This window comes from Terrapene carolina, unplaced genomic scaffold (genome assembly GCF_002925995.2).
Source record: "Terrapene carolina triunguis isolate 2854851 unplaced genomic scaffold, T_m_triunguis-2.0 Scaffold833, whole genome shotgun sequence".
NCBI classification, from domain to species: Eukaryota; Metazoa; Chordata; order Testudines; family Emydidae; genus Terrapene; species Terrapene triunguis.
The window spans coordinates 1,115,002-1,128,974 of NW_020665184.1; the positions used below are offsets into that span (position 1 = coordinate 1,115,002).

The window sequence follows — 13,973 nt, forward strand, 5'->3', positions numbered from 1 at the left end:
GAAAAGTGTTCCCCGAAGGGAGTCAAGTTGGGCACCCAGAGCTCCCATGACTGCATCTCATATACACAACCTGAGGGACACATTTCCAATCCTTCTGCTCTGATGACTGTGGGAGCATTGTGGTGAGTTACTGAACATCTTGGTCTGTGCTCAGCCACTCTGCACCTGCTCAGACTTCACCGCTCACTCCCAAGACCTACAATCTGAGAGGTCACAACACTCTTCCCGAGTCAAGAAAGTTACCTTTGAGTGAAGGGATGTGAAATTTGAACACAGCCGATTGCTGATCATTTTCTTCTGTTTTGCAATGGCCAGGGAAACCAGCCACCGAATGTTAACAGTCTATGGCCCGCTTTACACAGTTCGGCAGCTATGATTCTATCCAGCAGCGGGCTGTAGGGTACATAAACAACTAACCACTACAAACAGAAAAAGCAAGATACCGTATATTTTAAAATTTATTCATGTAAGTAACAGAAGGGATACGAGATCAGCTGGGTTCAACTGTGGGCTACTGTGAAAGAGAAATTTGGTAACAGGAATGCTAAATGTGTCTTACAGCTGGGGAAACTGAGGCACAGAGAGTTGCCTGCAGTGGGTCCGTGGCAGAGCCAGGAATTTAACCCCGTTCTGAGCCCCAGCCCTGTGCAGTGGGCAGCATTGCTTCACCTCGGTAACGTTTAGCTCAGTAGCTACATTGTGCAGATGCCCGTTGGACATGTCCCATGACCTGGCTGTGCGTGAAGATTCAGGTTTTATGGCTTCAACACAGCTTTGTAAAGAGAAGAGAGTTCTCCCAGCATGCAGTAGTGCATCCATTCAGATAATTCTGAGAAGCAAGTTAGCTGAACTTGGACATCCAGTGGAAGGAGAAAGGAGTGAGACTGCATTTCCACCCTGTTGATACAGGCAGCCTTTCCCACACAGGTCCTGAATTTACACTCAAGGAGAAAGCAAGCAAGCCAGCTCCATGCATCGAGCAGCCAATCCAACATCACAAATCCACTGACTTTTGTTACATGACAATCCACTTCACAGAAGTTTCACTAATTTCACCCTCTCCCATATCCCCAAAATACAAATGCAATGCTGGCAAAGACGGTCCGTTACCGGGCCTGTCTCCTTGACCCTTTACTGCAAACAGACGGGAGAAGACCTTCTCCCAGATGCTTCAGCTTGAAAACCAACTAGCTGATTTGGGAGCGAATCGTATTGCAAAGTAAGAAAGAATCAAGGAGTCAGCCTGAAGAGCTACATTCAGATTCTGTATCACAACAGCAGCCTCTGGCTTGTGACTTTTTTATCTTGAGAACGAAAAACCAAAAATCTTTTTATACAAAACGATCATTCTTCCGACGTAGTGAATTTAAGGCTGTTGCGAAGGTGAGTTAGGCCTCCTCCATATTGGATTTATTTGCCGACGGTGAAAGACTGAAGTCCGGTGATTGCTCTGCCAAGGATGAGAGCGTGGATATCATGCGTGCCTGTGGAGCGAAGAGAAATGGGAACAAAGATCTCACTGGGAAGGGGAATATACCATATCAGTATAAGGCACCTTTATTCCCCTTCTGTCATGTCCACACTAGTGGTTGTACTCAGGTAACTATATTGGTAAATGAAAGTCACCCCCCTCCCCCCCGACAAACACCATTATCTGGGGGTAAAACCTGTGTATAGACCAGGCGTAAATCATCAGATGCTAGAGGATAAGCATGATACAAGATTATCCATCAAACAGTGGCAGGGCTTGCTTACCCCGGAAGGTGAAGAAAGGCTATATTAGCGATGAGCGAAGCAAATCACTAAAATGCAGCCACCTCTAGGGTGGAACATGGCAGCTGTTTCAGCAGCGTACAGCAATGGCGAACAAGAAAGCAGGGCAGGAAGTGAAGAACATCATATCCAGTTGGAGCTGTAAGCCCCAACGTGACACAGGGACATTGGATTGGAGGGGAGAATGAGGCCTGCCCTGCTCCTGATGCACAGCACCCCCTAGCATCCTGCTTTCTATCCCTTACCTCCATGGTCCCGAAGGAGCTGGGAAATCCCAGGAACCTTCATGGAATTTGATACAAAGGTGTATGGGGAGATTTACCTTCATAGGTATTCACGGCCTCCAGGTTCATGACATGCCGGATGACGTGGTATTCGTCGGCGATGCCGTTGCCCCCCAGCATGTCCCGGGCCTGGCGGGCAATATCCAGTGCTTTGCCGCAAGAGTTCCGCTTCAGCATGGAGATCATCTCGGGAGCGGCCCTACAGCGACAGGAGCGATCAAGGGCACTGGGGTGGAAGGACAAGCTCCCCGGTGGAACCAGGGTTTGTGTCACGTTGGCACTAGGCGGAGACCCAGCAGCCTCGTTTCACACTGGGGAGACCTAGCAGCTTGGTCAAAGGGGAATGGCCTGTTTTTCTCTAACCATGTGGTCTGGATCAGAACCAACGCTCCTAGAGCGGAATAGGGCCCCTTTCCCCACCTGCATGAGCCAGGCAGTTCCCGAACTGGGGGCTGGATTGGAGCCATTGCCCCTTAGAAGGAAAAGGCCCTGTATGTCACACATACAAAGTGGGAAAGGACTGCCTAGGAAGGAGTACTGCGGAAAGGGAGCTGGGGAGCATAGTGGATCACAAGCTAAATATGAGTCAACAGTGTAACGCTGTTGCAGAAAAAAAGCAAACATCATTCTGGGATGTATTAGCAGAAGTACTGTAAGCAAGACACAAGAAGTAATTCTTCCGCTCTATTCCCCGCTGATTAGGCCTCAACTGGAGTATTGTGTCCAGTTCTGGGCACCACATTTCAGGAAGGATGTGGACAAATTGGAGAAAGTCCAGAGAAGAGCAACAAAAAATGATTAAAGGACTAAAAAACATGAGCTATGAGGAAAGATTGAAAAAATTGGCTTTGTTTAGTCTGTAGAAGAGAAGACAGAGGGGACATGATAACAGTTTTCAAGTACCTAAAAGGTTGTTACGAGCAGGAGGGAGAAAAATTGTTCTTCTTAACCTCTGAGGATAGGACAAGAAGCAATGGGTTAAATTGCAGCAAGGGCGGTTTAGATTGGACATTAGGAAAAACTTCCTGTCAGAGTGGTTAAGCACTGGAATAAATTGCCTAGGGAGGTTGTGGAATCTCCATCATTGGAGATTTTTAGGAGCAGGTTGGACAAACACCTGTCAGGGATGGTCTGGATAATACTTAGTCCTGCCTTGAGTGCAGGGGACTGGACTAGAGACCTCTCGAGGTCCCTTCCAGTTTTATGATTCTGTGTCATTCCACAACGCCTTATGTCACCAGTCCCTCCGAGCCTGGGGCTGGATCAAAGCCGGTGTACCCTGGAAGGGTAAGACTCTGGATCCCATTCCCCACCCCTGAGCCAGCCAAACCCCTTCTAGCTTTGCAGTCTAACCCACAGAATAACTTTTTAGTTTAGAAAGGCAGGTACATACTTGTCTTCATCCTTTAGCCTCCCCAGCTGCAGGCAAGCTTGTAAGCCAATGGTGATCTCGGTGAGCATATCAGCCAGCTTCTTCTGGATCAGCTGGTTCCTAGCCAGCGGCACCCCAAACTGGATCCTAAGGGAGGACAACTTAGTTAGGAAACCGAGGAGCAAAAGTCACTTAAAACTCTTGGGGCAGATCCACCGCTGGTGACTGCCTTCAATTGGGATGGAGCATTGTACTAGGTCTATTAGGTAGTGCCTGAAAGCCCCATCCAAAATCCCCATTGTGCTGGGAACTGCCTAGACAGAGCGAGAGAGAGAGGCCCTGTCCTGACAAGCTCCCACGGTGGGAGGGGAAACCAGGGCCCAGAGAGGGGAAGGGATGTGGGACACCTGGGTTCTGTCCCTGATTTTGCCTAAGTCACAGTTCAGTGCCTTATGCACTACACCGTCCTTGCTTCTCATCTGCCCTGATCTCTGCCCAGCGAAGCAGAGTTCCATCAGACGCTCTATGACGGAAAGTTCTTCCGAGAGCTAGAACGCTTCATATATACTGCACGTAATCGGCAGGTGGCACAACTGGACAGGAAAGAGCTAGTGAGCCCCATGAAAGCCCTTCACTGCTGGACTCCACTGTGCTCTCCCACAGCTGACGGCTGGCATTCACCCCAGTGGGTTTGGGAAGGGGGCTGGGAGTCAGGACTCCTGGGTCCCATTCCCAGCTCTGCTACTGATCCACTGTGCGACCTTGGTCACGTCACTTCACCTCTCTCGCTCGGTTTCCCCTCCTGGCAAGGACTCTCCCATGAATGCAGCGAGGTCTAAATTAATCAGTGCCTTTAAAAAGAGGCAGGCAGGGATCCCCCAAACCTACATGGAGCTTCCACCCACCCCAGGGACAAAGAGTTCTCCCCCTCCCCCGCACAGCCAGTACCTGTCCAAGGCATACTGCCTGGCTGTCTCAAAGCAGAATTCAGCAGCTCCGAGCGCTCCCCAGGCAATGCCGTACCGGGCGTTGTTCAGACAGCCAAACGGACCCTGGCAGGACACGAGAAAGAGCCTTGATCATTAACCTCCAGGCAACGCTGCCAAGGAGGAGCGCATGACCGCTGCTCCTGCCAGCCCCCTGCGTTAACAGGGCAACAGGATACTGGCTTCCGCGCCATTGTCCGTCTCTGCCCAGAAGGATTTGGGGACCACATTTCTAAGCACAAGCCCATTGACATCCATCAAAACTGACCTGTTAGAGCCACAGGAACGGCTGATCTCTCCAACGGAAGCTCCCTGTACAGTGGGGGCTGTTTTATACAGCCATGACTCACCCCCTGCTGAAATGCAGTTGTCTCTGGGGTGGAGAACAACAGCTACTTATCCAAGGGTCACTTGGCGCTGTGCTGAAATGCAGCTGCTTCTGGGGTGGGGGCGGGGCACAGCAGCTGTTTTCATCAAGCACACAGCAACCATGCCCAAGACAGGAAGCGAAGAAGAATCCAGCAGTCGACTGCTTCCTATGGTTTGGGAAGCTGAAGGCAACTGCCAAGGTGAGGGTCAGGCCATGACACCTGGATTAACACCCCTTGTTTAAAGGCCATTCCCTTGCAGCATAGTGCCCCCTAGCACCGCACTGAAGTCAGCATTGGCTCGATGGGGAAAGCGCCCCCTGCTGGCCCCCCTCCCCACAGCAGCTGGAGTCTCTCCTCCAAGCAGTGTCCCCAGCCAACTCTGCTTAGGCCGTGAGATCATGGGGAACCGAAGAATCGGCTGGGGGGAGAGGAGGTTGGACTTACCGCGAGCCCGGAGACATGCGGCAGCAGGTTCTCCTCCGGCACCTCCACGTCCTCCATCAGGATCATGCCGGTGGTGGAGGCCCGCAGGGAGAACTTGCCCTCGATCTTGGGCATCGACAGGCCCTTCATCCCCCTCTCCAGGAGGAAGCCCCGGATCCTCCCGTCCTCGCACACGGCCCACACCACGCAGAGATCCGCCATGGGGGAGTTGGTGATCCTGGGAGGAGACGTGAGACCCAGCTCATCTCGGAGACTCCCAGAGCTCCCCCCCACAAAGGAAGCAGGACGGTACCATCCAAACAGGGAAAACGAGCCACAGAGGGGAGATGTGAAACACCCCAGAAACTCAGTAGCAGAGCCAGGGATGGAACCCAGGAGTCCTAGCTCCCAGTCCCCTCCCCCCCCCCCCACTCCAACCACTGGACCCCACCTCTCTCCCAGAGCTGGGGATAGAACCCAGGAGTCCTGGCTCCCAGCCCCTCTCCCTGGAGAGGCCCAGGATTGGCTGAGCCAGGGGAGCAACAGGGCAGGGCTGAGATTATCGGGGTGCAGCAGTTGGGGGGGGCTTGCCCGGCTCAGGGCAGGGTGGCAGTGAGACCAAGGGCCTGGAGTGTGGGTGGCTGCTGAGAGCCATGGGCAGGGCTAGCAGCTGGGCTGCCAGGGCCTGGATCTGTCTCACCAGGTCTTGGAGCCGTTGAGCGTGTAGGTCTTGCTGGCCGGGTGGTAGCGAGCCCTGGTCTCCATGCCCCCGGGGTCGCTGCCGTGGTTGGGCTCCGTCAGCCCGAAGCAGCCCAGCAGCTCCCCTGTGGCTGAGGACAGCGAAGCCAGTGGGCTTGGGCTGGAGCCGCGGCCCCTCTGCCCCGACCCTAACCCAGGTCCTGCACCCCCCCAGTCCTGCACCCCTCCCCTCAATTCCCACCACCACCCCACTCCTACTCCCCACCCAGGTCCTGTACCCCCCCTCCAATTCTCACTCCCCCACCCCAGGTCCTGCACCCTCCACCAATTCCCATCTGCATCCTGTCCCAAGTCCTGCACCAACCCCTCCCTCCACCAATTCCCACCTGTCTTGCCTCCCTCCCACCAGGTTCCTGCACCCCCTTCCCCCCCCCCCCCATCAATTCCCACCCCGCCTCTCATCCCAGCCCTGGACGACCTGCCCCAGCTCCTGCACTGCCCCTCATCCACCAGACACTGCCCCCAACCACTTTTCTCCTAGGTTCCCCCCAGTTCCCAAGCCCCTACTCACCCCAACGCCCTCCCCCTGGTTCTCGCACTGCCCACCCCACTGAAGCCCTCTCTCCTTCCCCCAGTTCCCACATTCTGCCCCCAACACCATCCCCATGGTTCCTGCCCCTCCACCCTAGTTCCCACCCCCGAGGCAATACCCAATCCCACAGTTGCCACCCCTCCCCCAATGGCTCTCACATCACCTGGCCCCAACACCTGCCCTGCCCCCAACTTCCGCATCCTCCCTCCCCCGACATTCTCCTCATGGCTCCTACGCCCCCAGTGCCCCCCCCACTCCTCTGTCACCCCACTCCCTGTATGTCCACCCCAGCAGACCTTCCCCACCCTGTGCTCTGAGGGCCCAGCCTCCTGGGTGCCCACCCCTCTCCCAGCAGCCCGCCTCCATGGGGGGGAAAGGGGCAAGTCCTTCCCCCTCCCACCAACCCCCGCTCCTTCCACGTTACCCCAGCAGAGAGCATTGTGGGAAAGAACCATCCCAGCATCCTCTCTGCTCTGCCAGCTGGCCAGACAGTAGGGGACCGGCTACAGGGGATGTCTACCAGCACTGGAGCCAGCAGCCTCCCAGGTGGATCCATGCTTCCGCTCCTAGCTAGTGAGAGCCCCAACCCGCGCCCTTCGCTCACCCAGACGGGGCAGGTATTTCTGCTTCTGCTGCTCCGTCCCGTAGGCGTTGATGGGGTGCATCACCAGGGACGACTGGACACTGAAGACCGAACGGTAGCTGCTGTCCACTCGCTCGATCTCCCGAGCCAGCAGCCCGTAGGCCACGTACGTGGTTCCGGCACAGCCATAACCTGAGATGGGCGCAGAACGTGGACAGGACACACAGCAGCAGCACTGGTCCGAACCCCACCCTGGGTCAGTCAAGACTGGAACCCCCTCCCCGCCTGAGGGTCAGCTGGGGAACGGCTCCCCTCAGCACCTGCTACCCTGTATGCCAAGGGCTGACGGGGGCCACGCAGGCTGAGCTCCCACATCCACTCTCCGGGCTGAGACATGCCAGTAGGGGGCACCGTGTGCGCTGGGGATAGTCCATGGGCACCTGCTGCCTTCCCAAATGGAGCCATGGGGGCTGCATTGCCCGGGCACAAAGCCACAGGGTTAGAGATGCCACAGCCGCCACTGGAGAATCGGCCCCCAGATACTGGGGAGCCCAATTCAGCACAGCCATGTGGTCCCTTCCTGCCACGCAGGCTGGAGCAAAAGGGCCTCGGGACTGGTGCAACTCCTCCCCCTCACAGGGCAGGAGGCATTGTACCCCCATCAGCCACAGGGGGCATCCCAGGTGGGGCAGAGGTGGGCGTGGCCAGGGCAGGAGGGGGCATGACTGGGGCGAACGTGAAGGCAAGGAGGGGACGTGGCCACTGCACAGTCCCAGGTGAGCACAGGTCAGCTCAGCTCTCGGGACTGTCCCTAGGGGTAGCCAGTCTGCTTCAGGAGAGCTCTCAGGGGCGTGTCCCCCATCCCTCTGCCCCGTGTCAGCTGGCGAGATCCCTCCCCGTGGCGTGCCAACCCCTCTCTCCATGGCCTGCACTGTCCTCGAACTGAGATCCGCTCCAGGTCCCAGCCAGTGACCCACCCAGCCCTGCCCGGAGGGGAATTCCTCCTGGGTCCAGCTCACCTTTGATGGTGGAGCCCAGGACTCCCAGCTCCCCCAGCTCCGACACGATGTCCCGGTGAAAGACTGGGAAGAGGAGACACAGAAGTGTGTCTGTGAGTGCCAAAGGCAGAGTCACCGTCCTCTGCCCCCCCCGGCAGTTCGGGACTGGGAGCTCCAGCCATGCAGCCCAACTGGCTCTCCCCATCCCTGCAGCCCCACCAGGGGGGTTAATCTGCAGTTCCCTCCCCCAAATGCATTTAATTCAGGCATCCACCGGGCCCTGAAGGAGGCTACAGAAATACAGGCAGGTTCCGATCTCGGTGAGCCCTGGGTAAATCTGGAGTCACTCCCTGACTACAACGGGGTCAGGGTCGGATGCTGATCTCGGATCCCCTGGGGCCACGGAATTTAAAAGAGCAGAACAGTTGGAAGAACAACGGGCGGCATCTGGGTCTGTAAATCACCCCCAAGCACCTCTGGTTTGCATGCAGCCATGGCATGTGGATCTCTGGGACGGGCGGGTCTGGGCACCGCTGCCACAGACTGGATGCAATCGGACGGCTCCCGGTGCTAGCGGCTGCCGTCAGCATCTAAACCCTAAAGAGCTACTGGAGGCTCCGGGGGCAGAGGAGCGGGTTTTTGGAACGGTCACGGGCTGTATCCCCGGCGCCGGCTTCAGGCACCTTCATTCCGGTTGGCCATGACAATTCGTGGCATCAACTTCTCCTGGCAGTAGGTGCGGAAGGAATCCCGGATCATGAGCTCCTCCTGGGTTAACTGCTTCTCCAGCTGCAGGGGATCTCGCCAGTCAAACTGGGCTCCCGGGGCTGGAGGAAGACAGTCAGAGCTGGGTGCACACCTAACAGCTTCAGCCCCAACCCCTACCCGCGCAGGGAGAGGGGAAATGACAAGCCAGGTACCCCATCTTCTCAACCCAACCTCCCTCCCTCTGGAGGCAGATCACAAATGGGAACATTATTCCCCAAAGTAAAGCGTGACGGGTATTGGCTGTGGGGCGGCGGAGCCCAGGGCTGGAATAGCAAGGCGGCGGGTCAGAATTGAGAGCATCAGCAGTTGGGCATGGGATGGACGCCATTCACTAAAGCAGATTCCTGCCCAGCCTTTACTGGAATCAAATTAGTCATTAATAATACACCTAGTTCAAATCAATGCTTTAAACCCCTGATTAACAGGCACGGTAAAAAAACCCAAGCGCGGCCCTCTGGCTGTTTCACTTTCTGCTATTGATGGATTCGTAGAGGCGCTCGGACCCTGTTCTCCAGTTTCAGCAGCTGTCCCAGGGTAAAAAAGTCCTTTCCAATAGGAGCCAGGGGGGCGGGCGGTTACCTTTCACGGGCTTCTCTCGGGCCTTCGTTTCTGTTTCTGGAAAAGCAGACAAGAAGCCGGGCAGGTGGGTTATTTTATCCCTGCTCCGCTGAGGACGCAAAGCAGGAATCACTGGATCAAATCTTTACCCCGTGCCACGCTGGAGGCAGCCCCTTCTGGGCACCCCATTACCCGTGCCAGCTTCTTAGCCCTGCCGAGCTAAAGAGCCACGGATGGGGAGGTGGGGCTGTGACAGACTCAGATCCTCCATGGATGGGGGACTTGTGACACCAGTGGGTCCACGGTGGTGGGGGCACATACTTCCCCCATAGCTCCAGCCCCCCCCCCCCCCTTTAGAAAATATCAACATGTAGGGGGTCTGGCTCGGGGGTGCTGGGAGAGGCTGCTCCCGCCCCTACTCACCCTTCTGTGCCGCTATGGTGCCCTGGGGCCGGATGGCGCCGACCCCCGCCACGCGGCAGCTGCTGCATCTCAGCAGCCCGGTCGCCATGAGTCTCAGAGCCATCTGGGTTTGCTTCTAGTCGGGAAGGGAAACAGGAGAGGGGCTGCTTAGGGGTGACAGTCAGACACTGATAAATCACTGTCACGATGCAGGGTGTAGACGGGTCCCGCTGATCTTGTAAGCCTGTACCCCGATGTATCACCTGAACGTTGTAACATGGTGCTGTCTACACGACAAGGCAGGACGGTGTTTTAATTACACCAGGGCAGCTGTGTTGCAGCCGGGTCCCTCCCATGGGTTCTGGTGCATGGACGGGATCCACAGCACCGCTTGTTGCTATGCTAAGGGGCAGGAATGGCCCAGACACACAATCCACACTGGATCTCTGAGCCAAGCCCCACCTCTGGGTGGGGAGTGGGGTCTAGTGGTTAGAGCGGGGGGGAGGGGGGCGGGCTGGAAGCCAGGACTCCTGGGTTCTGTTCTTGGCGCTGACTCTCCTCCCAGTACAGCTCCCCACGGATTCGGGGTGGGGGCTCTGCTAATGGACCCAGCGCCAGGATCGGGGCCTTCGTTAGGTTACAAGCCCCGGGGGGGGCAGAACCTGTGCATTAACCCCCTGGCTGCCAGCCCCCAGCCCCTTTGCTTTAGCTGCCGGGGGGGGGGGGGGGGGGGGGGGGGGGGCCCCCCCCCCCCGCGGGGGGGGGGGGGGGGGGGGGGGGGGGCGCAGACCGAGCCCAAGGTCCACAGAGGCCTCAGCAAATGGGACCCGGGAGCTGAGCTAAGCAACCCCCCCGGAGAGCCCCCCCCCAGGCTGCCCCTGCCACCTGCACCCGGGCTGGGGGGCGGGGGCTATCCCAGGATTGGGGGGCTGCTCCTGATCAAAGAGACCGACCCCCCCAGCACAGAGCGACTCACCTGGGGGGAAGGGGCGGTTCTGAAACGGACCAAGGGGCAACCAGGGAGCCCTTTGGCGTGACGTCAGCAGGAAGGGGGCGGGGCGACGCGACATCTTGAGTGTGGCGGCAGAGAGCGAGATTAACCCCTTGGTGCCCCCCTGGCTCAGCAGCGAGGCCGCGGCGGGCACATATTGCCTGTAACAGACCGCATCCTGCGAGCTCGCACGTGCTGCATTGGACACTCCGGTGCATGCTGCATGCAACCCCTGGGTGGCGCTACTTCTGTGGGTGAATCATCTGCATGCGCAGAACATTGAAACCCTGCACGCCCGCCACAGTGGTCTGCAAAAACTGCATGCATGCAACCTCATGGTGCACGCAACGCCCACATGCAGCATTTGCATACACAAACAGGGGAGAAAGCATGCGTGCATGCATGCAACAGGGACATGATGGCCACCTCGGCTCGGCCTGCAGCACCCCTGGGTGCATGCAGCGTTTGCACGCAGACTCGGGGGAGAGGGGTTGTGCATGCATGCAACAGGCACATGCCTGCGGTAACTGCCTGCTTGCAAAGGCCGCTTGCCTCAATAAGATGCACACTACATTTGTTTGCAACATCTGCATGCATGCAGCATCTCCGGGCTGCCAACTGCTCCTGCAACAGCTGGAGCCTTCTGCGGCTTCTCTGCCTGGAGCTGGGCTGCGCCGGGGGTGGAGAGATTTGGGGGTTAAAAAAACAGTGGGAGAAATTATCAAAGGGGAGGGGGGAAGAGGGAGGGAGCGGCACCCCGCCTTTCACGGGGGGGCGTGGTTGATTGATCCCTCCGTGATTGGCCACCGAAAGGAGGCGTGCGAAGGATCTTGAGCAACACGAAAAATGATACAGCCACGTGTGTGTGTGCGGGGGGCGGGGAGCACGTGGTGCAGAAACAGCCCCGCCCCCGCTTCCGACGCGAACCGCACGCAGATAAAGTGTATTGGGGGGGATCAAGAGTAAATGTCCCTCCAAGCTCCGCCCCCCAGAGCAGGTGGGGGCTGTGATTGGCTGAAGATGCGGACACCGCCCCCCCCCCGCTGCAGATTCTAGCCCGGGGCATCTGGACCACTGGGACCCTGCGTCCAACGGGTGGGAGCCCATAACCCTCGCCCCCTCCCCAGGCTCTGAAAGCCCCCCCCCCCATCCTACAGGGAGAGCAGGGGTGGCACACACACACACAGGGCCTGGACAACCCCTCCCCCCCTGCTCTACTGGTGCCCCTCACTCCCGACCCGCAGCCCCCTGCTGTCCCAGCCCTGCCCCCCCTGCTCTACTGGTGCCCCTCACTCCCGACCCGCAGCCCCTGCCAGCCCAGCCCTGGGCTCCCCCCACCCCAAACAGCTGTGAGAAGGCACCTTGAGGAAGGGACCTGGGAGTTAGAGGAGGGGAGAGGGGTCTAGTGATTACACCGGGGGGGGGCTGGGTGTCCTGGACTCCTGGGTTCCCACCTTTGCCACTGACTCACTGGGTGACCTTGGGCAAGTGACTTGCCCACTCTGTGCCTCAGTTTCCCCAGGGAGATGACACCGATCCCTCTCCTGGGAGCGCAGGGAAGGCGTTTGGCAGTGGAAGCCCCAAGTGGGAGGGGAGCAGCCCTGGGTCTCCACCCCCGAGCGCGGGGGCAAGGGGGCGTTTCTCAGAAAAACCCTTGCGGTTGGAATGTGGAAAGAGCACAGGCCCCACTTCCCCAAATTGCTGGGGGGGTGTGGGGATGGGCAGACGACGCAAACAGCCTGATAAGGGAGGTGAAAAGGTCCCCGTGACATGATGCCACCATCCTGGGAGGTCACGGCCCGGACAGGTCATGCCCTAAACCAGCCCAACTCTCTCTTTGTTTATTTACTGTCTGTGAAATGGGCACATCTGCAACCAGCCCCATTGTACCAGGCTCTGCACAGACCCTGACTGAGATCGGGGCCCCCTTGTGCCAGGTGCTGCCCAGACCCTGACCGAGATCGGGGCCCCCTTGTGCCGGGCACAGACACAGAATGAGCGACAGTCCTTGCCCCAAAGAGCTCACAGGCTAAATATACAGAAGGTGGGAGGGGAAACTGAGGCACCGATGGGGGGGAAGGGACTTGCTCAGCGTCATGAAGCACATCGGGGGCAGAGCTGGGAATAGAACCCAGGTGTCCCAGTCTAGGCCGAAGCCCTGGCCGCTAAGCCAAGCCACCACCCTGCCAATCTTCCCACCAAGTTTTTAAAAGACCCTTTAACTCTTTCTTGCACAGAATTTCTAAACCCAGCAGAATCCAGTTCGCCTGCTCAGAGGCCCATGCGAAGGGTTGCCCCTTCCCTCAGAGAGGGGGGCCTTTGAGGCGGGGGTCCAGCTGAGCTCTAATGCAGAGAGGTACAGGGAGGCGGGAGCTGCATGCAGTGGAGAAGGCTCTTGAACCCAGAGATGCTGCCTGAGTCAGATGAGAGCCTAAGCCCTGAGCTTCAGCAGGGGGAATGGCCCTGTGGCAACTCAGTGAGGTGTTGACTCTGAGCCCCACAGCTCCGGTGGCCCCTGCTTGGCACAGGAGGGGGAGAGCCAAGGGATTGTCTCCCAAGCAGAGACAGCCTGGCTGCATAGGGAAGTATGGGGGACCCCACTCCTGCCACCAATATCTCTCTGGGAGTGGGGGTGAGGTCAGAGGGGAGCTGGGTCCCTATGGGGCACGGGGAGATCTGTCGGGGGGCTGTATGGGGGGAGCTCTCCCTGCCACACCACTCCTCACGGTGGGGGCATCCCAAAGGCAAAAGGCCAGAGGCAGTGCCGGCCCCGAGGGCCTGGCACCAGCCGCCTGCCACGTGGTCTGTGCCTGGCAGGGGTCATGCCCTGGGCGGGGGTGGGGCTGTCACATGGCTCATTGTGGCAGCAGGGACATGGGCCAGAGGAGCCACAACCGGCCGGATTTGGGGAACGAATCACTTCCCCTTTTCTACCCGCCTGACCTCTGGCAGGGCCTGTGTGTGCAGGGGGCAGAGCTCTGCCGGTGCCCCTCACTCCCAACCCCGCAGCCCCCTGCTAGCCCAGCCCTGGGCTCCCCCCCCAGCTCTGCCAGAGCCCCTCACTCCCGTCCCAACTCTGCCGGTGCCCCTCACTCCTGACCCGCAGCCCCCTGTTATCCCCCCCCCCAGGCTCCCCCGCTCAGATCTGCCACTGTCCCTCAGTCCCAATATGC

General features: G+C 58.4%; 1 protein-coding gene across 2 annotated transcripts; it reads right to left on the minus strand.

The window, feature by feature from the left end:
• Window positions 1-442: 442 nt before the first annotated feature.
• GCDH (glutaryl-CoA dehydrogenase) lies at window positions 443-10,868 on the minus strand. Of its 2 annotated transcripts, XM_026660657.1 has the most exons (12): window positions 10,786-10,868; window positions 9,831-9,945; window positions 9,429-9,464; window positions 8,765-8,908; window positions 8,103-8,165; window positions 7,105-7,275; window positions 5,910-6,039; window positions 5,231-5,447; window positions 4,378-4,481; window positions 3,451-3,576; window positions 2,096-2,256; window positions 443-1,484 (listed from the first exon to the last, which is right to left on the minus strand). In XM_026660657.1, the coding sequence occupies exons 2-12, from the start codon at window positions 9,931-9,933 to the stop codon at window positions 1,411-1,413; spliced, it is 1,329 nt and encodes a 442-aa protein (XP_026516442.1). In that variant the 5' UTR covers window positions 9,934-9,945; window positions 10,786-10,868; the 3' UTR covers window positions 443-1,410. The 2 variants fall into 2 exon arrangements, with proteins under 2 accessions (XP_026516442.1, XP_029769577.1); XM_029913717.1 differs by lacking the exon at window positions 10,786-10,868 and having other exon boundaries at window positions 9,831-10,225.
• Window positions 10,869-13,973: the final 3,105 nt, after the last annotated feature.